Source organism: Spermophilus citellus, assembly GCF_964194105.1.
Source record: "Spermophilus citellus genome assembly, chromosome: 6".
Taxonomy (NCBI): Eukaryota; Metazoa; Chordata; class Mammalia; order Rodentia; family Sciuridae; genus Spermophilus; species Spermophilus citellus.
The window spans coordinates 126735984-126762998 of NC_138187.1; the positions used below are offsets into that span (position 1 = coordinate 126735984).

General features: G+C 37.8%; 1 protein-coding gene across 6 annotated transcripts in view; it reads right to left on the reverse strand.

Moving 5' to 3' along the window:
- Positions 1-2901: 2901 nt before the first annotated feature.
- The window catches only part of HSD11B1 (hydroxysteroid 11-beta dehydrogenase 1), a 57658-nt gene continuing 33544 nt past the window's right edge, over positions 2902-27015 (reverse strand). For 2 of the 6 annotated variants that reach the window (XM_081299932.1, XM_081299931.1), the window contains 2 exons: positions 5727-5870; positions 2922-3868 (listed from right to left, as the gene is read on the reverse strand). In XM_081299932.1, coding sequence (XP_081156058.1) covers positions 3651-3868; positions 5727-5870 — 362 coding nt within the window. In that variant the 3' untranslated portion in view covers positions 2922-3650. Of the gene's footprint in view, positions 3869-5726; positions 5871-27015 lie in introns of all 6 variants that reach the window. The other 4 variants (XM_081299935.1, XM_081299930.1, XM_081299933.1 and 1 more) reach the window with 4 other exon arrangements.

The window sequence follows — 27015 nt, forward strand, 5'->3', positions numbered from 1 at the left end:
CTCCTTTACCTCCACATGACTGCCTCTTTGTAAGGACACTTGTCATATTGCCCATCTTCATTCACCATGACCTCATCTCAGTTTCACTAATGATCTATTTCCAAATATGGTCATGTTCTGAAGTACTAGGGATTAGGGTTTAAACCTGTATTTTACAACTCAACCTATCACACTACCATTTTAAGAACCTCAGGACTACTCCTCAGAGAAGACGTTCCGAATTTTGTAAGGTCTCAGAATAATGCCTCATGTAGTTAGCCTTCCCATTCTCCATCCCTGCCCATTTCCTATGCCTTGGGGTTTATTCTGTGTGAGTACATATAAGTCAACTTGATCCCTTGTTATTATGACATAGTGGTTTCATAATATCGTCCTCTAATTTAAACATTTTCCAGTGAGTAAATATTAAGGCTGTTTTCAATTCTGTTTTAGCTACTACAAATGTAATACTTGGTGAAATGGTTATTTTCCTAATGGTTAAAACAGCTCCTTCGTGGGAAGATATTATTTTTGTTTAAAAAGATATTGCTGGGTGGCCTCAAGCTAGAGTCAGAGTCAACTGTGCATGACAAATGGGAGACAAGGAGGAATGATGTTGGACTCTCTGAGAGTTGGACTCAGATAAGAGGTGAAGCACTTTGAAAGGGACATGGCCAAGGGGCTATCTCTTGGGTTAAGAGATGCACACTGAATGGATATAAACTCAGTCTTCCTTCTTCCCTCTGTAATACTGGAAAGTACCGTATTGCTCATGAATCCTTTCAGTGAGGGTAGAATTCCTTTCAGAATTCACAAAGTGATGCTGAGTTTTATGTCAGTATTAGTGAGATGGGAGTGATGTATATACCTGGATTCCACATGTGATACGAAAATTGACATCCTTGTGCATTTATCATTAAGCTCATGATAGAGTGAGCTAGAAAAGGCAGGTTCTTTTTTTTTTTTTTATTTCTAGGTACTGGGGATTGAGCTCAGGGGCACTCAACCACTGAGCATATCCCTAGCCATATTTTGTATTTTATTTAGAGACAGGGTCTCACTGAGTTGCTAGTGAAACTTGTCCAATAATAAGGGCCGTTGTACTGCTGCTTACCCAGGTAAAGAGGAGTACTACCTTGATATAGCCAGGGCCTGCCAGAATGGGGAGGGCAAAATCTGAATGTTTATGAGGTACTGGCATTTAGTTTAATGTGGGGCTTTAGCAAGGTGGCGTGGTGAGTATTGTGTAAGGATCATAATACAGCAGTCTGAGATTGGTGAGCACAGTAGAGCCAGGGTTTTGAAGTGAGGGATCCAGGGAGACTTAGGAGTAGCAGTCATTTGATGCTATCTATTGAAAAGCTGAGCACTGTTAAATGGGTTTTTTACATTTATCTTACTAGACAAGAGTTTCTTGGAATAGTAAAGTCACACTGAAAAGAACAATGGAATTTTTTTTAATATTTATTTTTTAGGTGTAGATGGACACAACACAATGTCTTTATTTATTTATTTATTTATTTATTTATTTATTTATTTATTTATTTTTATGTGGTGCTGAGGATGGAACCTGGGTCCCGCCTGTGCAAGGAAGCCACAATCCCAGCCCGACATTAGAATTTTAATGTCATGTTAGTGAAGATGATAAACTACGTGGGTGTAGATGGTTTCAGTTCTCAGACCTACTTTTTGAGATCTTCCCCTTTAGATTCTGGGAAAAGGCTCTTGTAGAAAGGTGTTACCTGTCCCCAAGCCAATTCTAACTCAGTTATAATATCGTCTCCATCCTTCATAAGAGGAATTGCCATCCTTCTTCTTCTCATTCTGAAGGGGGAGCCTCATTTCTGTAAGAGATTGAGTGGTGTTGATTTGATTGATTAGAAACTGAGATGTCTATCAGACTGCATGTTACTAGTGTGCAGCAGTGCCTGCTTGTATTTAAGCATGTTATCTAGTTGGAAACCAGACTTCATACTTTTGGTGTCTTGTCTTGCACACAGGTGTGGTCAGGCTTCTCTTACTGCCTTGCATTGAACATGACCTAGAGAGGACCCCTATCTAAGACTAGCCATATTCACACACTCTTTGCTCCAGCTTCTTGTGTATGTGGTTAGCTGGTTCAGTAGACTCTAATCCATGTTTTTGCCTAGGCATTTAAATTCAGAAGCAGGAAAGGGAATTTCCCTCAAAATGTCTGTGTTTCAGCATCACTTAGCAAGATCCTATCTTTGGGAGTGTTGAGCTTATGCTGGATATCTATCTATTTATCTATTGATCAATCGATCGATCTATCATCTATCTATCTATCTATCTATCTATCTATCTATCTTACTTCATATTCCATCCATCCCTCTAGAACCCTTTCCATTCTTTTCCACACTGCTTGGTGCATGGGAAGTTGAACAGTATGGTCTACACCAGTTTTTTTCCTTTGTTCCCCTGTTTAGCTAATGGGAAGCACTGGTCAGAGATCAAAGAGGGGGAAAGAGTGAAGCTGGGGTGTCCATTCCCCCAGTTTCCTTCTTCATGGTCTTTGGTGACTACGTCCCCTAGCCAATGGCACAGTTCCTGTCATGTGGCACTCTCCAAATAGGTCTCTCTATCCTGGGTTTTGGTAACTGTCCTCTTGTGTCTACAGACCTCTGGGTAGAAAGAGCTATAACTAGCCCTGAGATATTACATTATTGCTTGTGATTTACCTATGCTTTCCTCACACTTTTGTAAATAGTCCCCTTTTTATTAGATTCTACTAAAATCATCCAACATGTGGGTGCCATCTCTCACCTATTGGGTCCTGAGGGTCCTGACCAATAGAGGGCTTTTCTGAGTTGTCAGTATAGCTGATGATTTGTTTCCCATTTGGTTGTAGTCAGGTGATGTCTAGCAATGTTTGTTGAATGAATGCATGACTAAACGAGCTAGTGGTGGGATCTGAACTCCAACCCATTTTCTCCAAACTTCAGTATACTTTGAGAATTCTCATATAAAATATAGATGCTTAGTGGATTGTGAAAAAAATATACCAGCCTAAGTTCTGTGACTCAAGTTTCTAGGGACGACTTTACCACTTGCGTTTGCCTGAGTGACTCATGTTCAGGTGTCTTCCTTTTCAGAGGGACAATGTATAATAGTATGAAGAGTATATGAAATACACAGAAATGACAAAGATATGATGCCCACTAAATAATGAGTAGGATGGTTTCTTCAATTCAGGAATAAATAAAAAATTCAGACCACAAAATAAGAGATGAACGTTGAAAAATTTCACTTGTAGTTTATGGTTTGAAAGGAATCATACTGAAGAGACTCAAGTTATAGCTATCAGTTTTGATTTTATAAAGTTTATGTGACCTTTATTATAATTAATATTGTATTAAGCATCATAATATTATTACATATACGAGGTAAATTGGATATAGCTACCTTGTAATTATACCTATTGTTACTATCAGTTTCACAAATGTAGGCTGAAGAGTGGTTCATGACATTAAATTTCCACTGTGCACATGTTAGAGGAATTTCTTCCAATTGTAAGATGTACCCTGTGACTTGCATGTCTCTGGAAGTGCTCTAGTTATCCCTCTGGGAAGATACGTTCATGGATAGAGATTGAAGAAATACTGGACAGAACATCCCAAGATCCCTTACCATGGCCAGTCCTAAGGGAGTTACTAGTTGTTTATAAATTTGTCAAAATTATATTTCCTTAATGCGAGAAATTCCATGATCCTCCTCCCTGGATTTCCTAGCAGGAGAGAGGTCCAGATTGATTTGTCATAGTATACTTCCTCTTTCCGCAGAGCTGCCCCTTTGATGATCTCCAGGGCACAGTCCTCCTTTGGAGCTGCTTCTCCAATGAATACCCCAGAAGTTGCCTGCATGGCTGTTTCTGTAGAATGACAAAGGAAGAGTGGGGTTATCCAAGACTAGTAGAGTCTATACGATTGAAGAACTGCAGGCAGCAATAGCTTAGCTGCCAGGGGCTATTTGCCAATGCCTGAACCAAGAGCTGGGTATGTTTAGAGTCTGTTGGTCCTAGAGAGAACGTGGTTATAACAGAGGCTTTGCCTCCCTGGATAGAGATTTGTGGGGTAGTTAGAGGTGATCAGTTGGGAGTGCTCCTGTCTCAGGTGTTTTGGTTGGAGTGGGGGATTAATACAGGGAGCACAGAATAAGGACAGAAGTCATATGATGATCCAGCAGCTAACAGGAAGTGTCAGTGAGCAAAAAGAGAGAGCTATACAGTGATGGCTTACTGACATGTCAAAGGAAAGATACAGCCCAAGTGTTATCTCCTTTCTTAGCATTACCCACTCTCACTGAGAAGAAATGCTACTGCTACTTTTTCTCTCCTTCCAAGTTTTCATGTCATCCTCATATAGCTTGCCTGTCTCGCCTCTCTTTGTTGTTTGACTCTGTGCCTCTGTCTCTCCCGTTCTGTAACTGCTACTCAATTACTCTTTAAATACAAATTTCTTTTAACATCTGATGCACATTTTAGATAAATTTGCATTTGGACTTAGAGAAAACTGGTAAAAAATTGTATCAAGTGTCCCCTTATATACCACATCCTACTTACCCTAATTGTCGCATTATGCATGACTATTGTGCAATGTCCAAGAATAAATATAATAAAATTAACTAAGTCACAGAACTTATTTTTTCCTAATGTCTTTTTTTGTGTTCTAGGATTATATCTAGGATTTTCCCTAGTAGAAATTTCTTCTTGTTTTTTTTTTCTCCAAACCATGACAGTTCTTCAGTCTTTCCTTGTCTCTCATGACCCTGTTACTTTTGAACAGTACTGATGAGTTGCTTTGAGGAATGGCCCTCAATTTGAGTTTGTCCATTGTTCTGATTTGGGTGAGGTTATACATTCTTGGCAAGAATACTACAAAAATGATATTGTGTATGTCTCAGTACTAGTAGATACTAAGGGCTTATGTTATCAGCATGTCTTATTACTGTTTATATTATTAAGAGAAACAGTCTTATATAAAAGGTAAGCTGGTGCTGGGCATGGTGGCTCACACATATATCTCAGCAGCTTGGGAGGCTGAGGCAGGAGGATCATGAATTCAAAGCCAGCCTCAGCAAAAGTGAGGCACTAAGCAACTCAGTGAGACCTTGTCTCTAAATAAAATACAAAATAGGGCTAGGGATGTGACTCTGTGGTTAAGTGCCCCTGAGTTCAATCCCTGGTAACCAGCCCCCCCCTCCAAAAAAAAAGTAAGCTTGGTGTGATGGCACAGGCCTGAGATCCTAGCTACACTGGAGGCTGAAGCAGGAGGATCACAAGTTCAAGGCCAGCCTGGAAGGCTTTGAGACCTTGTCTCAAAATAATAATGAAAAACAGGACTGAAGATATAGTTCAGTGGTAGAGTATCTGCCTACCAATCACAAGGTCTTGGGTTCTATTCCTAGTACCAAGAAAAAAAAATGCAATGGCCATTGAGAGTCCATGAAGGCATAAGATATTCAGGGAAGGATAAGGTGATGAATGTGGTGTCACTCAATAAACTTGGTGGTCAGAATGGAAAGGAGGGTCAAAGAGTGGTTAGGTTAGAGACTCCCCAAGTGACAGAAGGCTTCATTAAATGAGGGGGCTCTGTGCTTTGTCAGTCACTGCTTCTTGTTGCATTACTCATGTGTCAGGGACTACAGTACCTCCCATTACCACCCTTGACCCACAGTGGTAAGGCAGATAGTCCAACTATTGATTATTTATTCCAGTACTTTAACCTTACCTGTGTTTATGAGGCCAAGGATACACAGAGTGATTGACACATTGACCTTGGTCACTAAATATTCTTTCCTAAGGGAAGAGAAGAACCCATCCAGAGCAAACTTGCTTGCAGAATAAGAAGCAATCAGAGGATGAGCTGTTTTTCCTAAGTGATAGATTAAAGAAATGGGTTAACAAGGCAATTCATTTCAGTTTTGGACAGAGCTCATTGTGATTTTTGGCAGGCTTTGTAATCCCTGTGGTTCTCTTACCTCTTTGAGTTTTATTTTTCACTAACCCCTAAGTTATCCTGCTGTGTTGAATTTCTGAGGGGAAAAACATCAGGGCATTAAAGGGGTAAGGTATGGGGTGTGCTGTAAGATAGAGTTCATTGAAGAGGGATTGGTAGATTTTTTTAGTAAGGGTGATAATAAACTAGGTTACAGAAGAGCTATGCAATCCCACGGCTGCTAACTAACACTTCCACCTCTGACCTGGGTGCTGGAGATTGAAGAGCTCTCTGACAACTCGGTGACCTGTCACTGATAATAGGAAAGTTATGTTTTACTTTTTATGTGAACAATATAATAAATCCTGGCCTTTGGTTTTTACATGCACCTCCTGCCCTCTTTTAAAAAAATTTATTATCCTGATTCTCACTATAGTTTTGGGGAGTATATATGAACATAAACCCCACAGGATAGCCTATTCTCTATGCCCTTTCCAAGAAGAGAGAGTAGCCTGATACAAAAACCAGGCAGAGACACATCAAGGAAAGAAATTTTTAGACCAATATCCTTGATGAACATAGATGCAAAAATTCTCAATAAATTTCTGGCAACTTGCATACAAAAACATATTAAAAAATTGTGTACCATGATCAAGTGGAGTTAATTCCAGGGATACAAGGTTGGTTCAATATACAGAAATTAGTAAATATAATTCATTACATTAATAGACTTAAAGACAAGAATCATATGACTATATCAATTGATGCAGAGAAAGCATTTGACAAAATACAGCATGCTTTCATGTTCAAAACACTAGAAAAGCTAGGGGTAGTAGGAACATACCTCAATGTTGTAAAAGCTATCTATGCTAAACCCAAGGCCAACATCATTCTAAATGGAGAAAAAATTGGAAGCATTTCCTCTAAAAACTGGAACAAGACAGAGATTCCCTATTTTTCACCACTTCTATTCAACATAGTCCTTGAAACTCTATCCAGAGCAATTAGGCAGATGAAAGAAATTAAAGGGATACAAATAGAAAATAAGAACTCAAACTATCACTATTTGCTGATGAAATGATTCTATACTTAGAGGATCCAAAAAACTCCACCAAAAAACTTCTAGAATTAATTAATGAATTCAACAAAGTAGCAGGATATAAAATCAATACCCATAAAACAAATGCATTTCTATTCATTAGTGATGAATCCTTTGAAAGAGAAATTAGGAAAACTACCCCACTCACAATAGCCTCCAAACAAACAAACAAACAAACAAACTTGGGAATCAACTTAACAAAAGAAGTGAAAGATCTCTACAATGAAAACTACAGAACACTAAAGAAAGAAATTGAAGAAGACCTTAGAAGATGGAAAGATCTCCCATGCTCTTGGATAAGCAAAATTAACATTGTCGAAATGGCCATACTACCCAAAGCACTATACAGATTCAATGCGATTCCAATTAAAATGCCATTGTAATTCCTTATAGAAATAGAAAAAGTAATCATGAAATTCATTTGGAAAAATAAGAGACCCAGAATAACCACAGTAATCCTTAGCAAGAAGAGTGAAGCAGAAGGTATCACAATATCATCAGAATACCTCAAACTATAGTAACAAAAACAGCATGGTCCTGGTACAAAAATAGACATGTAGACCAATGGTACAGAATAGAAGACACAGACAAACCCACAAAGATACAGTTATCTCATATTAGACAAAGGCACCAAAAACATATATTGGAGAAAAGATAGACTCTTTAACAAATGGTACTGGGAGAACTAGAAATCTATATGCAGCAAAATGAAAATAAATCCCTATCTCTCACCATGCACAAAACTCAATTTAGAGTGGGTCAAGGACCTAGGAATTAGTCCAGAGACCCTGTGCCTAAAAGAGGAAAAAGTAGGATGAAACCAAATCTTCATCACGTTGGACTGGGCCCCAACTTCCTTAACAAGACTCCTAAAGCACAAGAAATAAAATCAAGAATTAATAAATGGGATGGACTCAAACTAAAAATCTTCTCAGCAAAAGAAACAAACAATGTGTTGAAGAGAGAGCCTACATTTTGGTAGAAAATTTTTGCCATACACATGTCAGATAGAGCACTAATCTCCAGGATATATAAAGGACTCAAAAAACTTAACACACACACACACACACACACACACACACACACACACACAAACAACAATAACAACAAACAATCCAATCAATAAATGGGCTAAAGAGCTGAACAGATACTTCTCAGAAGAAGATATATATTTAATCAAGAAATATATGAAAAAAATGTTCAACATATCTAGTAATTAGAGAAATGCAAATCAAAACTACTCTAAGATTTCATCTCACTCCAGTCAGAATGGCAGTTATCCAGAATACAGACAACAATAAATGTTGGTAAGGATGTGGGGGAAAAGGCACACTCATACATTGCTGGCGGGACTGCAAATTGGTGCAATCAATATGAAAAGCAGTATGGAGATTCCTTAGAAAAACTAGAATGGAACCATCATTTGACCCAGCTATCCCACTCCTCTGTCTATACCCAAAGGACTTAAAATCAGCATAATATAGTAATACATCCACATCAATGTTTATAGCAGCTCAATTTTCAATTCACAATAGCTAAACTGTGGAAGCAACTTACATGCCCTTCAATAGATGAATGGATAAAGAAACTGTGGTACATATATACCCAATGGAATATTACTCAGCATTAAAAGAGAATAAAATTATGGCATTTGCAGGTAAATGGATGGAGTTGGAGAATATCATGCTAAGCAAAGTAAGCCAATTCCCAAAAAACAAAAGCTGAATATTCTCTCTGATAAGTGGATGCTGATCCATAACAGGGGAAGGGGCATGAGAAAAATGGAGGAACTTTGGGCAAAGGGGATGGAAGGGTGAGGAGGGAATATGGGGGCAGGAAAGACGGTGGAATGAGATGGACATCATTACCCTAGGTACACGTATGACTGCACTTATGGTGCGACACTACATTGTGTACAATCAGAGAAATGAAAAGTGTGCTGCAGTTGTGCACAATGAATCAAAATGCATTCTGCTGTCATGTAGACCTAATTAAAATAAATAAATTTAAAAAAGAGGAGAGAGTAGAAGTGGACTGAGATCTTACACTCTTTTCTGAACATTGTTAGAACAACTATTTTAAAAACATCTATATTTTAAAGTATAATGTAGTTGTGTGCCAAATCAGTGAAGAAAGGATTGTTTTTTCAATAAATATAATGGAAAAGTTGTTTAGCTAATTTTAAACAAATAAAATTAATTATTTATTTATAGCATATATAAAAAATTAGGTGGAAAATCATGGCAGACACTGTTGCCTTCCTAATATTCATTCCCCTTTCTTTAATAAAAGAATTTGATTTGGTTCAGGGTGGCAATATATACTCAGAGGAAAATATCATTTCTTCAAGATTCCTTGCTCTAGTTGGCTATATGATATAATTCTGGCCAATGAGAAATCTAACAAATAGGGTTTCCAGGAAAGATACTGACTTCTCAATAAAATAGATGGGTTCAGATGACATGCACCTTTCATATTTTGCTTTCTTTTTCTTTTTAAATAAATTTCATAGGTGATGCATATTGTAGCATTCATTTTGTGAGCATTAGGAAAAGCTTAATATTAAGGATAGTGGAACAGACATGTGGAGTGAGCCTGGATTCTGGAATACCTCAGAAGTCCACCCAAACAGCCCTGAACTTATTATCTCAGAAGAAGGAACCCCTATGTTTTTTAACTCTGGATTTTTTAGTGGTGCAATATAATTACAAATAATAGTGGATTTGTTGTTATATATTTGCACACAATATAACAATATAATTTGATCAGTTTACTTCCCCTTTCCTTCCTTTTCTCAGGCCCCCTTCCATTCTTCTGCTGGTCTCCCTTCTATTTTCATGAGATCTCTTCCCACCTTTTTATCATTTTTTTTTTCCATTTTCCTCCTCTCTAACTACATTCGAGTCTTGACTTTTTGGTTTTGGCTTATTTTGCTTAATATAATGTTCTCAAGTTCTGTCCATTTTCCTGAAAATGATATTATTTCATTCTTCTTTATAGTCAAATAAAACTCCAGTGTGTGTGTGTGTGTGTGTGTGTGTGTGTGTGTGTGTGTATCACATTTTATTCATCCATTAATCTATTGATGAAAACACCTAGGCTGGTTCAATAAACATGGGTATGCATGTATTGCTATAATATGCTGATTTTAATTCTTGAGGATAAATACTGAGGAGTGAAATAGCTGGGTCCATATTTGGTGGTTCCATTTCTAGTCTCTTGAGGAAGCTCCATGTGGATTTCCACAGTAGGTTGGTTCTGATTTACAATCTTACCGACAGTGTAAAAGCATGGGACCCCTATTTGTTAAAGCACTATAAGTGGGGTTGGAATACAGCAGATTGCAAATTCTGACTGACCCAAAAATAATTCAATTACAGGAAAAAGATAATACAGGGGGCTGGGGTTGTGGCCCAGGGGTAGCGCACTTGCCTAGCATGCGGGAGGCACTGGGTTCGATTCTCAGCACCACATACAAATAAATAAAATAAAGGTTCATCAACAACTTAGAAAATATTTTTAAAAAGAATTATATAGGTGAATATTTACTAAATCCTTGGTTATAAAAGAACATTCTAATATAAAAGTAAAAAATATGTAGTCATTGAATATTTGATCTTACAAAAAGTAAAATTCCTATATGTCAAAACAATAGTATAATAATATCATTATAAAGGGAAAATAAACAATAAACTAAAAAAACAGCTTTCTGAGACACTTCAAGAAAATTCTCCTCAAGTCTTATTGGTCTGAAATGGCCTAAATCCTCAACATGTTAAGAGTTTTTACAAATAAAACATAAAAATCTATCTTTTTAGAAAATTACCCCAACTCCATCTCAGTTATGAGAATTGTGTTGGGATGACTCACAGTCAAGTTCTGGGAATGGGTATGTGACATAGGGTGTCTATCTAGAGAATCTGATACCACCAGTTTACTTGTTAGTGCAGGGCTGGGCCAATGATTTCAGCAAGGCTGCAGAACACTTTGGTGGTTGCTTAACCAGCATTTAGTTTTCTTTCTTTTTTAAAATTCTTGAACAGAATCCCAATTGAACTCATGTTTCTATTGTTGCAAATAGTACTCTATTATATATTGAATATACTCTCAATATATATTCGGCCCTTCTTCTATAATAGTAGAACCCAGATTTGTATCTGGACTCATACTTATCTGGAATTAAGTCTACATTTTGTAGCTTCCCTGAGTCAGATTTTGCCAAGTGACTAAGTTCTGTCCAATGGTATGTAGGCAGAAAAGCATTATGTAACTTCTAAGATATATCCTTACAGGAGAAGTCAGTCTATGTCTTTGCACTCCTTTGTCCTTGGTGTCTGAAGGTGGATATGATGGCTGTGGCTGCAGAGCAATCTTGGTCCATGTTGAGGATGGCAAAGCGTTGAGATAGAAGGAGAAAGCCTGGGCGACTTTGCTGTCATATTAGTATACTACCTTTAGATTTGATTTACCTTCTACGTTGTTAAATCCCCTGTTATTTTAATTTTCTGCATTGGGGAAGTGAATTTGATCTTTATTGATAGCCCTCTTCACTTCTACACAGTCAACGTGTCAAAAGACACCATCTCTAACTCTAGATGTAAGCTTGCACAATATATTTACTCTCATTCTTTTTTATTAATTATTGATATAGGAATGGCCCTGTGGCCCATTTCAAACCAATAAGACTTGAGGAGAATTTTTCTGGAGTGTCTCAGAAAGCTGTTTTTCTTCTGGTAGTTTTTCTGAGAGTAATAATCCTCTTTCTGTTCTGATAGATGTTTTTGTGCATGGATGTGGGTATAGAGCTATTTTAGCTAGCTTACTGTCAGGCTGAGGATGAAGTCACATGGAAGAGAGCAGAGCCAAAGAAATCATGGGAACCCTGAGCATGAGTCAAGTCGAATATGAAGCCCACCCACCCCATATCTGAATTTCCAGTTATATCAATAATTTTCCTTATTGTTTTAAGTAAAAAAAAAATAGATCCAAGCGATTTATAGGAACAGCATAGTGGTTAAAAGTATGAGCTTTAGAGTCAAATGACCTGGGTATGAATCCCAAGTATGCCAGTTCTTAGCTAGAGTATGTGGACAATAATATTACCAAGCTGAATACTCCATGTAACATACTTAGCACAAACTCTGGCACATAGAAAGCATTCAGAGAACACTATTATTGTTAGCAGTATTAGTATTCAAATTGGTGAGAAAAATATGAGCTATTAAAAAATCATGTTGTGACAAATAACTGGTTGCTTGGAAGAAAGAAAAAATGCCATTCTAATAAATTCAAAATTACATTAGAGAATATATATGGAAAGTAAAATAAAAAGAAATGGATGAATTTATCATCTGAAGCTGAGAGATATTTTTAAAGCATAAAATAAAAAACACGCGCAATGAAGGAAGATTTGAAATAGGTTTGAATATATAAAATTTAAAAAGCTTCAGTGCACGAGAAATGCATACTATTGCCCTACTATACCCTTCCCCTTCAAAGAGACATTTTCCTAAACTCAGAAGGTCACTTCAGTGATGGGTAATGTGCACACTGGCTTGACCCACATCATGGTCTCTCTCTTACAAAAATGAAATACATGATAAAAGCTCTAATTGCTGCTGTTGGATTTTGAAGAAAATTATATAAGTTTGGGACTTGGGTACATGTTTTGAGTCATGGAAAGGGAAAATCAGCAGAGACAAGTAATCTGAAGAAATACGGGGCAAATGTAACCACAAAAGTTGGAGCTGAATAGGAACTATTTTTTTTTTTTTGTAGCTCTTATGTGTCAGTCTAAAGTTCAAAGGCTAAATAATTGCATAAAGTTGTAAGGTTAGTGAATGGGAAAACAAGAATTCAAGTTTGACTCTAGTGATTGACACTTTCTTTCTTTTCTTTTCTTTTCTTTTTTAGGTACTGGAGATTAATCCCAGGGGTGCTTAACCACCAAGCCACATCCCCAGTATATTTTATTTAGAGACAGGGTCTCAATGAGTTGCTTAGTGCCTTGCTTTTGCTGAGGCTGGGTTTGAACTTGTGATCCTCCTGCCTCAGCTTCCCCGTGTCTGGGGTGGTCGATACTTTCAAGCACTATGTGGTATTTTCTAAAGCCTGTTTTTTGTATGATCGTTTTCCAGGAGCCATGTGTCAAGTCTAGCTCTTCCTGTGTTGGTAAGGATTCTCTCTGCTTTGACAAACAAGCCCAAAATAGGCAAAATTTGTGAACAGCAGTATTATTTCCTCTTTTAAATTGACATATGAGGGTACCCATAAATAGATAGGCTAGTCATTTCTAGTTCCTTTATAAGTTTCCTAATACCACAAACTTGATGGCTTGAGACAACAGAAATTTATTCTCTCACAGTTCTGGAGGACAAGCCAGGCATGGTGGCCTTACACCTTTAATCCCAGTGATGTGGGAACCTGAGGCAGGAGGATTTTGCAAGTTCAAAGCCAGCCTCAGCAATTTAGAGAGGCCTTAAGGAACTTAGTGAGATCCTGTCTCAAAATAAACATAAAATAAAAGGGCTGGGATGTGGCTCAGTGAAGCACTCTTGGGTCCAATCCCTGGTACCAACAATAACAACAACAAAACAACAACCAAACATACAACCCCTTCCCCCAAACAAACAAACAAACAGAAAACTCCCCAAACCCCAAAATCAGTTCTGGAAGCTATAATTCCAAAAGTAAGTTATCAGCATGAACATTTTCTCTCCAAGGGCTCTTAGATGGAACCCTTCTTTGTCTCTTCCAGCTTCTCATGTCTGCTAGCAATTTTTGGTGTTCCTTGGCTTGTAGATGCTGCACTCTGAATTCTGCCTCCATCTTCACATCTCTTTTTCCTCTGTGCCTTCTTATTTTCTGTCTGTGTTTTTTAGTCTTCCTATAAGGACACTTGCCATTGCATGTTCTCCCAGTCAGATAATCCAGAATGATTTAATGTTCAGATCTTAATTACATCCACAGGATACTTGTCTGTGTAGGGTCACATTCACAGGGTCCAGGTGGACATGTCTTTGGGGGTTACACTTTTGTAGTTTACTATACCCTCCTTAATGGTGATAAAGATATTGACAGTGTTATTTAATGTGTTTGTTCAGGTGGCAACGGAGATGCAGAAGCAGGAGACTATGAGAAGTCCTAATCTGAATTCCTGTAGTGGTGATTTTTTTACCATTTTTGGGAGCTCAGTGCATTCCATTTCCCATCCTTAATTGAACCTTTTACTCAAGGTACAAAGAAGGATCCTAAATGTTTTTTCAGGAAAAAAGGAGAGGAAGGTGAGAGGAAGGGAAAAAAGAAGGGAGAAAGTTAGGAAAGGAGAGAAAGACATGGCAGAAAACTTCCTGAAAAATCCATAACATAGATACATGGTTTAAAAAAAGTATGAAACTTATCAGGCAAGGGTCAAGTCCAGATGAAGATTGTTGAAAAATTGTTAGCTTTTATTTTATTTCAGATAAAGACTGTGAATTGGTCCAGACTCATTAAAGGAATGCTGGAACATATTAAAAAGCAGAAAAAAGAAAAAATTCTTTCAGGTTCATACCATTCCAGCCAACATCAGTGCATGTAATTAAAATCTGTTTCCTCTTCACAGATACTGTTCTTATACATTTTTTTATCACATAATGCCAATTAGTTTGTGTGAGGAAACCTATGCTTTTGGTTCTATGTATAATATATTTAGAAGTTTCAGAAAGCTGTAAATAGCAAAGCCCTGTAAAAATCCAGATTTTTATTATTTTAAAAAAGGTTTTGTGAGTGAAAAGACCTGGTCAAAGTGAAATAAACAACATGCAGCAAGTTGTTAAAATTTGACTTTTTCTGCTATAGTTTCATCTGAGCTCAAAGGCTAAAAAGACCAGTAATTGGCAAATGCCTTCTTATTCTATTTGTACACTTGCAAGGGACACAGTAATGCAAACAAATAAGTAAACAGGCAAAATCAAAAAATTGGTTTGCAACACTTAAACCCTCAACCACCCCAGGGGAATCAAGGGGTTGAAGTTGAGGTCAGAGAGGATGGGAGTCAGAGAGAAGGAATTAGCAATGTCTCATTGATCTTCCAAGAAAGGGTAGGGGCTTCTCCTCATGTTAATTCTTGTAAGAGGAACTTTAAAGAGACCTTTGAGAACCTGTCTCCAGGAGTCTGAGGGACACAGAGAAGGACTGGGAGTTGACCCAAATTGAGAGGCTGCAAGTGCAAATTGCGTTGTACACAGGGAACTTTCTCCTGTGTGTGGGCTGAAATGTAGCCTTCACTCTGCTCACCACCCTATGGGCCTCCTCCCAGGGCTCATCCCTTCTCTCCTGGGGCCATTTTCAATCTAGTCCAAAAGGACATCTTGAAATGTGATTGTGTTTTCCCTGTATTTTCTGAGGGAAATAACATAAACAACTCCTGTCAAATGTCAGAAAGAACTACTAATAAATAGTCCATACTCCATGAGGGACCTCCAAAGAACCTATGAAAGGAATGGATTTGATCATCCACCCCATGATCAGAAAGCGTGAGTTCTCAACCTCTGCCAGGACCAGAGGAGACCAAAGCTCTGCTTGCCCAGTTCTAGCCAAGGAAGACTTTTCCTACTTCTATTTTTTCTCCTCTGCATCCTCCCTCTTCCTTTGGCCCAAGAAAGGCTAGAGGGAACCTGATGAGTTCTAGGAGATCTGGGAAGGAGGAAAAGCTGAACTCATTTCTCTTTCCTACTTGGGTTTCTTAATAAGAAAAGTTTCCAGCTTTATATGGGGAGAAGCTTTTGTTAAAAAGTTAGAATTACAGGGCTGGGGTTATAGCTCGGTAGCAGAGCGCTTGCCTAGCACATGTGAGGACATGATCCTCAACACCACATAAAAAAATAAACAAATAAAATAAAGGCATGCTATCTATCTACAACTACAAAAAATAAAAAATAAAAGCTAGATTAACACATGGTTAGACATTTTAACTACTGAAGTGAGTTCATTCTTGAGATGGGAGCAGCATCTTTTATTGTCCCCGAATGACCAGAAAAATGTTGCTATCTGCCCTAGATCACACTGGCCCAGAGAAGAGCAGGTTCTCATGGAGCAGGTTTGGACAGGCAGTGGGAGGAAAGCATCATGATTTTTTTCTGATGAAATCCTACAAGGTCTACTTATCCAGCTACCAGTTAAAAAAAATTCTGCCAGAGTGAGCTTCATTAAATAAAATTAATCAGTGAATAAGTGTACTATAATAATATGTAACCATAAAAAAGTGAGGTGATTAGAAATGCTTATGCCCAAGGTCAACTTTTGGTTTATTTGCAGAGAATGGAGTCATTGCAGTAAAATAGATAGATGGCAGCTAGATTTCTCCTCTGGGAATTTTTAGACCACAAAGAAACAGAGCTATGGGGACCATATTTTCTGAAGCAAAATGTGGAATGAGGAGTCTGACACGTATGAGTGTAGACGTGGTGATAAATAGGACAGAATGTTTGCAATTAGCTCTGTCCCAGAAACGCTGGGACTTAGCCACTGTAGAAACAGCAAGAGCCAGAGAGCTGGCAAGGAAGCTATGCACTGGGGCTTGTTAGCTGAGCTGAAGAGGTCAAAGGGAGGCTTTGGTGCTTTTGTTCATCTTCTCCCCACCCTCCATCCTCAACTGTTTTGCTGAGATTTTAAAATGATTTCCATTTCAAAGGCGTATTTTTAGCTGCTTTAACTGAATGCTCAGAATAAAGTGTAAAGGATTGAAAAGCTTCATTTCTGCCTTCCTCCAGACTTTTAGAGTGATCCCAAGCAAATGAGCCACATCCTCTATTGAATGAGCACCAATTTGAGGTTCAACATGCTTCCATGGTTTTGAGGCTGGATACACATCCTGGATCCCACCCCACATTTCTTTATGGCTCTTGCTAAAAAATCTATCCTTTTAGCCTCATCTCTGTAGTGTTTTGGGTTGAGTCAGGTTCTAAAGATAAATTCATCTGCCTTCTCCAGGCTCTGGAGCACCTGAGGTGTCATCGTTAAGTGTTAAGACAACTTTACAATCCAGGGATAATTTAAGCAATGGAGATGGATGGAATTGCCCAGGAAGACTGTTGAGTGGACAGAGAAGTGGGTTTAGGATAGAAGAATCTCCAGGGAAACCAACAATTAAGATTGGGAAGATGAAGAGAACCCTAAAAGAGACCAGTAGAGCTGACAGAGGAAATCCAGGGGAATGTTTTGGCTGAAGACAAGGGAGGAGTACATGGTGTCATAATAATACAAAATGCTCCAGAGATAAGTTTGATAAAACCTATTACCAAATTTTACAAGATAACTTTTGCAAGAACCTTTCCAGGCTGGTATGGGACCTATGTGTAACAGAATGTGAAATGTGGTTCCTCCTATTGCCCTAGAATATCAGCACCTCTCTGAAGGCAAAAATAAAGGGATAGATTTGAAGAATCTTCAGAGTTGAAGGGTAGGCCCAAACCAGTCCTACCAACATTACCTAACCATCCATGGCCAGCTAAATAGTGAATGGAGGGGGAAGATAGTCAGTGTCTGCATGTCTGTCTACCAAGACTTAGAGGAAGCAGTTGCATCTCCCTTAGCTCAAACCACATGAGAAATACTTCAAAAACATTATCTGGAGAACTTTTCAAGTGTCCCCTGTAGTTCCAAAACTGGTGTTTGACTCACATCTGGAAGTCTAAAGGCAACCCTGAGGACAAAGCTGAGTATATTGTGGGATCAATTATTGTCTATGAATGGCATTCTTCCTGGAGACCAAATGTGGATCCTGTGGTAGAGGGCTGGACTGGAGCATCTGCCCAGGGATGGTGGAATGGACAGGATCAAGAACGTGGGGCTAATCCAAGCCCTGGAGCTGAGAAGAAGGCCAAACCTAGAGGAGGCACTTCTCTCCCATAGGAAACTGGTGTCGGGATGACTGTATCTCCTGCAGGTGATCTCTAAAGAATTCATGACAAAGCCCCACCAAATATACTTTCATATCTCCTCCAAGTCACTCGACACCTAGGATGGGGAATTTTTTAAAAAAATAATTGAAAAATTTGAAAGATTAGTACACATGACCTATACTTCTTTTTTTCTTTTTCCCCCTGAGCCCTTTGAGGGTAATTGCTGTAATTGAGGTCACTGCTGACCTCATATCCTATCACCCTTGAGTGCTTTAGTGTCCACTTCTTACACATAGGGACATTGTTGTACATAAGCACAACATAATAATCAAAATGAGGAAAGTAATTCATTAGTTTCTTAGGACCATTGTAGTAATTTATGGAAATCCGACTGCTTAAGATAAATTTATTCTCTCACAGTTCTGGAGTTAAGTAGTGTGAAATCCAAGTATCGGCAGGGCCGTGCTCCAGGGGAGGATCTTTCTTTGCTGTTAGCCTTCCTAAGGCTGTATCACTTTGCTCTAATCTGTGCCTCTGGCCTTCACCCCTCTATTTCTTCTCCTTCCCTTTTACAAGAACACTTGCCATTGGATTTAGCACCCACTTAGGTAATCCAGAATGACTTCATCTCAAGATCTTTAGTCAAATCTACAAAGACTTTTTCTAAGTAAGTTCATATCTGTAGGTTTGTTGAATTAGGAAGTGGATATACCTTTTGGGGGGCCACCAGTTAACCTACTATAGTAATATTGATATATCCTGTCATCTAATTCCACAGACCCCTTCCAAGTTTTGGCATTTGTCTAAATATCCTTTAGAGCAAAAGGATCCAATCAATGATTATGTGTTACATTTAGTTGTCATCACTCTTCAAATTCTTTCAATTTTTTTTTTGGTGGTATTAGGACCTCACACATGCTAGGCAAGCACTCTACCACTGAGTTACATCCCCAGTCCAAATTCCTTTAATTTTAATCAATTGCTCAATCTTATTAAAAAAATTTTTAGTTGTAGATGGACACAATACCTTTATTTTTTTCATTTATATGTGGTGCTGAGGATTGAATCCAGGGCCCCACACATGCTAGATGAGCACTCTATGGCTGAGCCACAACCCCAGCCCTAATTACTCAATCTTTCTTTGACTTTCGTGACCTTGACGTTGGTGAAGAGTACATTCAGTTATTTTGTACAAACTGTTATGCTGGGACTGGTTGACACTGGATCATGAGAACTGACTGTTAAATGTTCACAAATTTTTCAAGCAAGCTGACATCACATGGTTATGGCTATCATGGGAATATTTACACTATGGAAATGCTACAAGTGAGGTTTTTAACTTTTTTCCTTTCCAGAGAGCTAGTTGCTAAACATTTATCAGTATACTACAGATGAATGTCCTTCAGTTTGGATTTATTTGATGTATCCTTGTGATTTGATTTGGGCTATGCATTTTTGGAAGAATTACAGAAATAATTCTGTGTTCTTCACATTCCATCCCATTGGGTGACACATGATTTCAGTTTATTCCATTACTTGTATTGTTAATTAATCTTGATCATTTGATTCAGGTTGTATCTATCATGTTCTCTCCACTGTGAAATTACTCTTTTCCTTGTAATCAATAACTATTTTATAGAGTAGTACTTTTTTTTGTATGATCTTAACTATCTTTAAATATAAAGTTCAATGGCTTTTAGTATACTCCTACTGTTGTGAAATCATTACCATTATCCATTTACAAAACCCTTTTTTATGTTGCAAAATGGAACTTTTTATTCATTAAACCATAACTGTTTATTCTCTCCTTCTCCCAGATCCTGACAACCACCATCCTACATTATACAAATTTGACTACTCTAAGTATCTTATATGACTGGATTAATATAATTTTCATCTTTTTGTGACTGGTTTATTTTATTTTGCATGATATCGCCAAGGTTCATCCATGTTGTAGTATGTGTTAGTATTTCCTTCCTTTTTAGACTAATATTACATTGTACATATGTACTATGTTTTGTTTATCCATTTATCTGTCAATGGATGCTTGGGTTGCTTTTATGTTTTAGCTATTTTGAATAATGCTTTTATGAATAAGGGTGTACAAATATCTCTTTGAGACCTTGCTTTTGACCTTTGAGTATTGTGTTAGTCAGCTTTTTTGTCACCAAGATCAAAATACCTGACAAGATCAACTTGAATCGGGAAAGTTAATTTGGGGCTCATGGTTTCAGAGATTCATTCTGTGGTCACCTGACTCCATTGCTCTGGGCCTGAGGCAAGGCAAAATATCATGGTGGAAGGGTATGTTGAAGAGAAACTTATCAGTTCATGGCAGCCAGGAAGCAGAGAGAGGGAGTAAGGAGTCAGGGACAAGAATATAATCCCTAAGGGGTAATGTAAGATAGTGCAAAAAAGTACCACTCTACAAAATAAATATTGATTATAAGGGAAAGAGAGTAATTTCACAGTGGAGGAACATGATCAATACCATCTGAATCAAATCATCAAAGTTAATTTACATCATCCATAATGGAATAACTCCCAGTGATCTACTTCCTCCAGTCATGCCCCACCTGCTTATAGTTACCAGCAGTAACCCATTGAAATTATTAATTCATCAAATGAATTATTCTGCCAGTTAGGTTACAGTTCTACTATCTCACCTCTGTACATTCTGAACACTCCTGCATCGTCTAACATGATCCAAACCATAACATTTTGCCTCTGGCTTCCAAAGGCTCATGTCCATCTCACATTGCAAAATGCATTTAGTCCATCTCCAAAAGTCCCCACAGTCATAACGATTATAGCATTGCCCAAAAGTCAAAGTTAAAAATCTCATCTGAAACTCCAGGCAAACTTTTGGCTGTGAGCCCTATAAAGATCAAAAGCAAGTTACCTATATATATTATATAATGATCCAGAGTAAATAATCTCATTCCAAAACAGAGGAATAGGGATATAAGAAAGAAAAAAAAATGAGATCAAAGCAAGACCAAAACCCAGCTGGATAAACAAATCCTGTAGTTCCATGTCCAGCATTTGGGGCACATGTTGGTGAGATATGATCTCCAAAGGGTTTGGTAAGTCCTGCTCCTATGGCCTTGCTGGTTGCATCCCAGATGGCCTCTCTTTTATGCTGGCTGTCCACGGACAGTAGTGTCCCTTGGAAGATGTTCCACATTACTGACATTTCTTAATTATGCAGGTCTCCACTGTAGCTTTGTCATCATTTTCACAGCTTCATATATCATCCTCTCAGGGGCTGACCACAGAGATTACAATCCCGCTACACTTTGCTTGGTCTCTCAGACCTTCCTTTGAAATCTAGGTGGGATCCTCTATGAACCCCTAACTCCAGTGTTCTGCATTCCGGGAATGTGCCAAAGTCTATCACCAGCTTGAGCAGCATCTAGGAAGCCTCTTGGACCATGGTTATAGTGGCCTCTGAATGCCTTGGAAATTGAGGACAGTGAAACCAATCCTGGGAAGCACATTTCTAAGTACCCCCAGGGGAGCAGGCTGCCCCCATGGTTTCTTTCTCTCTCTCTCTCTCTCTCTCTCTCTCTCTGTGTGAGTGAGTGTGTGTGTGTGTGTTGGGGGGTGGTTTACTGGGGATTGAACCAAGAGGCACTCAACCATTGAACAATATCCCTAGCTGGTTTTATATTTTATTTTGAGACAGGGTCTTGCAAGGTTGCTTAGGGACTTACTGTGTTGCTGAGGCTGGGTTTGAACTTGGGACTGTCCTGCCTTAGTCTCCCGAGTCACTGGGATTACAGGCATGTTCTACCATGCTTGGCTCACCTTGGTCTCTTAAATTACATTTCTGCTTTTATACCCTTGAAGCTGCCATAGGTATGGTCTTACAGATTCCTGAGATGCCATCAAGGCATCTTTTCTATTGCTCTGTGCAAAGTACTTAGTTTCTTTTCAATGAGAGTGATCTCTTTAGCAACCACCTCTTCCTTGACCTCAAGTTTATAAGGACTTTTTTGGCCAACCTGTAAATTTTTAAAATATTTCTTCTCTGCTTTATGCTCCTGATTATCATAGTAAACCTGGCTAAAAGCTTCTAGCAATACCTATGCCAGTGCCTGAATGCTATATTGCTTTGAATTTCCTCTACCAGATTAATTAGTCTATCATCTCTAAATTTAGCCTCATGGAAAGTCATAGGACATGGGTGAAATGTGGACAGCTTCTTTGATAGAATGTAACATGAATGGCCTCTATTCTAATACCTATTGAGTCTATTCCTATCTGAAACCTCATGAGCACAGTCATTACTGTCTGCATTCCTATGGAGATTCTGGTCTTCTGATTTTCCACCAGGATCACCCATTAAACTTTGCTTATAGTATTCTAAGGCTTCTCCAGCAAGCATCTCCAAACTTTCCCAAATTCCTCTCACAAGCCAGGTCTAAAGGTGTAAACCACATGGTAAAGTTAGTCACAGCAATGGCCCCATTCCCAGTATCAATTTATGATAGTCATTTTTTTGTTGCAGTGATCATTTAAAATACCTGACAAAATCAATTTAGAGGAAGAAAAGTTTATTTTGGGCTCGTGGCGTCAGAGTTTCAGTCCATGGTCAACCAACTTCATTGGTCTGGCTCTAAGGTGAGGCAGTATATTATGGCAAAAGGACATGGTGGAGAAAAGCTGTGTAGCTCATGGCAGCCAGGAAGGAGAGAGGGGGGGTGGGTGGAGAGAGAAAGAAGGAGGAGGAGGAGAAAAGAGAAGGAGAGAAAAGAGCCAGGGACAAAATATAAACCACAAGCATGCAGTGACTTTCTTTCTCCAGCAACACCTCACCTACTAATAGTTACCACTCAGTAATCTATTCAGATTATTAATCTATCAGATGGATTCATCCACCAATTAGGTCACAGGTCTCATAATCTAATCATTTCACCTTTGAACATTTTGAAAGTTCCTGCATTGTCTAACATGATCTTTCTTTCTTTTCTTTTTTTGGTGGGAGGATACAACTTATATCTAAGTCATAACAAGTGTATATATTTAGAAATAGAATTTCTGGATTATATGGTAATTTTATTTAATTTTTGAGGAAGTGCTGTACTGTTTTGCATAGCAGCTTCACTATTTTACATTCCCATTAGCAGTACACAAATTTTCCAATTTCTCTACGTTCTTGACAATTCTTTTGTCTTCTCACCTCTTTTCCCTTCTCCTTTCCTCTTCATTCTTTCCTTCCTTCCTTTATTTATTTATTTTTGCAGTACTGAGTATTGAATATAGGGATATTTTACCTGTGAGCCACATCCCCAGCCCTTTTTATTTTTTTATTTTGAGAGAGGGTCTTGCTAAGTTGCTGAGGGTCTTACCAAGTCATTGAGGCTGACCTTGAACTTGTGATCTCCCTGCTGCTTCCTGAGTTGCTGAGTATAGCTGTATGCTACTGAGCTCAGATCCTTGTTTTTTGATAGCAGCCATTCTTATGGGTGGAAGTCAAATTAGAATATAATGCACTCCGCTATTGTCATGTATGTAAGAAATAATAATAAAAAAGAAGTGGGAGTCAAATTCTCATTGTAGTTTTGATTTAAATTTTCTTTATGATGAGAGATGTTGAAGCATCTTTTCAAGTGGGCATTTGTAAATCTTCTAGGGAGAAATGTCTATTTAAGCCCTTTGCCCATTTTTAAATTAGGTTTCTCACTTTTTTGTTGTCAAGTAGAGTAGTACTTTGAGACTATGTAAATATGTTGTTTCTTATTAAACTTTTACCACTTGTTTTAGTTCCCATCAATCCATTCCGTCCTTTAGACAAATATACATATTTTTTCTTTTTAACCATTATTACTGTGATGGTTGCTAATTGGTAATTTTATAATTTTGTTATTCCTTCTATATTTGTCATTTGACTTTCCACTATATGGAAAAGATTTCTCCTCTCTCCACTTATTTATTTATACCATCATGAACTTTTTATTTTCCCATCATATATAATGAACTATCATCTATCATTGTTATTATTATTTTAATACTCTAGTGGTTCCATATTTGGCTACTGGGATCCTATTGGTCTCTGTGTCCCAGTAATATGTACCTATTATTCTTTGAGCAGATCTTTGTTTACTGGCAAAACAAGATTTTTAGGCTTCTCTATACCTTTCCTTTCCCTGGAGTCATCTTTGCAAGAAGATTTGGTTTCTTTTAGTGGAGAATGATATTTAGAAAATAAAATCTGGGAGCTAAGTATGTTCCCAGGTATCAGTGTAATGAGGGGAATATATGCATGAATATATGGAGACATGCATCTGTATTTCCATATTTGTCCATGTATATTAAAACCAGTTCATACTCACACCACCAATTCTAGTACAATACCACAGGGTTTATTTTCTCCCTTTTCATATTTGTAACACCAACAGTGAATCTGGCTTCCCTTATCTAACTCAATGTGTATTACTTGTTTGATTAATGTCCCCTGCATGTGATTATTCTTCAGTAGTCATCTTCCCTCCTCATCCCACCTGGGTTCTTCAAGACAATGTGAGGCTACCTGTTTACCCTCTTCACATAATGAAGAGTGTTCCCATCCCAAAGTCCAATAGTGTCCCCATCAAGAAGCCCTGACATGAAAATCTAGAAATAGAAGGAAAATAAGAAATTATGATATTTTCCAGCAAATAGATGGATCTGGAGATTATCATGCTGAGTGAATTGAGCTGGTCCCAAAAAACCAAAGGTTGAATGTTTTCTCTGATAGGTGGAAGCTAACCTACAATAACGAGGGTGGTGAGGGAAAGAATGGAAGTGCAGAAGATTAGACAATAGAGGGAAGGGAGAGGGGATAAGCAAAGGAAAGAGAGTGGAATCAATCTGACATAGTTTTCCCATGTACATTATATGAAAACAACCCACCACTATGTACATAATAACATAAGGATGGGACTCTAACTAGAATAAGATATATTCCATGCTTGTATAATTATATCAAAATGGAGTCTGCTGACATTTATAATTTATAACTTTATAACATTTATAACAAAAAGAATCAATTAAAAAAGTATATTAGTTATTCAGTTAAAAAAAGAAGGGGAAATATGGCTATGCATCGTTATCATAGTTTGAGAAAAGACATAAAATTAGAAATTTAAGTACTAGTAAGCCAATTTACCATCTACTCATTCAGGAAGAATGTGTTGTTTGCCCAATTTATTAGCACTGGAAATCAGAGATGAATGAATAAAGTGCCTGCATTTAAGGAATGAAGAGACAAGCCACTGTGGTTGAAATGCTGGATTTCATTAGCTTTAAGGGGCAAGCAGTTGTAAGACACATAATTATTTGGTATACCAAGGGACAAAAAGACTGCTAATAGAACATAACATGATTTTTATCCCTTAGAATTTTATTCTATACCCGTTGGAAAAGTTCCTATAGACATATTTTTTCTTTTTTAACCATGTATCATCCCACACATTCGTAACAATACTTTTCAAACCAAAGCTATTCCTACCCCATGCAATATTACCCTTTAGTATGAAGTATTTCTTGAAAGAGTGTTTTCCAAGTAACTGATACCTATTTGCAACTTTTGATGGTTGCATGTTTTTGATCTTCTAAAAAAGTGTTATTGACAAATAGTAATGTCTTAATATTCATTAAATTCATTATATCTGATGTAATTGATACTTTGATTTTTTTGAATATCAATTCCAAAGGACTTGGGAATTTCTTTTTTCCTTTAGTTGTATTGTTGTATGAATATGTTTTCATATTCTCAGTAATAAAACAGAGGTTCATCTCTTTTTGAGTATTTTCCTTTGTTAGTTCTCATAAAGACCTTGGAATGAAATTTCAGTCATTTCTATATAAACAATATTTGCTTCATTAATGTCAAATTTATACCAGGCTGTTGTGAATCTATGCATTTCTATGTATGCACTGAATCCTGGCAATTTTTAAAGACATTACACTAGGTAGGTGTGTCTAACAACAACCACATAATGCAACTCAATTGAAATATGACAGTATGAACAGCAATGGCTATGTTTGCATGTATAGGTAATGACAACTATTCTACAACCACTCTTAGCTGATAGTGAAGGTATGCATCTCTTTCAGTGTTGTTAAATGTTAATAAACGTGCATTTTGAAATCAGTGAAACATGTCACAACCATAAACCTTCCTTGCTCTGATTCCACACTCACCAAGCAATGTTTCAATGATAAACTTGGATTCTTTGGTTTCCTGATGTACTAGGCATTTGGAAGTCCTAGCAGAAGCAATATTTAGGGAAGGATATGCAAGTGATTTAGAGAGGTATCCTCTTAGTCATTTAAAAGTCTATCCTCCTTCTGGTCTAAGACTGCCCTCCCTGTGGCCTTAACTGATGAGACCTGTTTCAATGACTATACCTCTCTAGGCTGCTCATTGTGAGTGGCTCGGAGGGAATGACTATTTTTCCAATTAGCTAAACCAGTTAGATAGTCTTTCTTTGGGGGAATACTGAAGTTGAGTAACTGAAAGATCAAGCTAGTTGGCAATGTAGCAGAAATCAAAGGTGCATTGACAGTTGTTACACTGGGAAGGGGATTGGGGCATCCAGGTTGAACTTGCACCAAATGAAGCAGAGGCTAGTACAGAGAAAAGAAAGAGGAGCAGGCATTTTGAGAGAAGCAGGTATAATGATGACACTCCTGGGAGATCCTTGGGTGGTGTCATTTCCTGGAGGCTAGTCAACTGCAATTTTTCATAAGTCCAGCCATCTCTCTTGGACTGAGACAGATGTGTGCCCCATGTGGACCAGTGAACTGGCAACTTTCAAAATTCTTTGATGCTGTTCAGCATTTATTTATATAAAGAGTAGAGGGAAAGGCCAATTTACTGACTCTAGAGATAAAGGATTTATTTTACACATTTATTATATGGGAGTTCTTGAAATAGGCAGCTTAATGGAAATATATTAAATAATTCAAAACTCACATAGTAAAACCAACAAAGTTATTAATTAGGTTTTGACTTTCAGTTGACTGTGATGGCTGATTTCAGGCATGTGTTAGGTGGCCATCTTAGGCATCATTATCTGTGTTTATAAGTTCATAGAGCCACTGAAAAAAT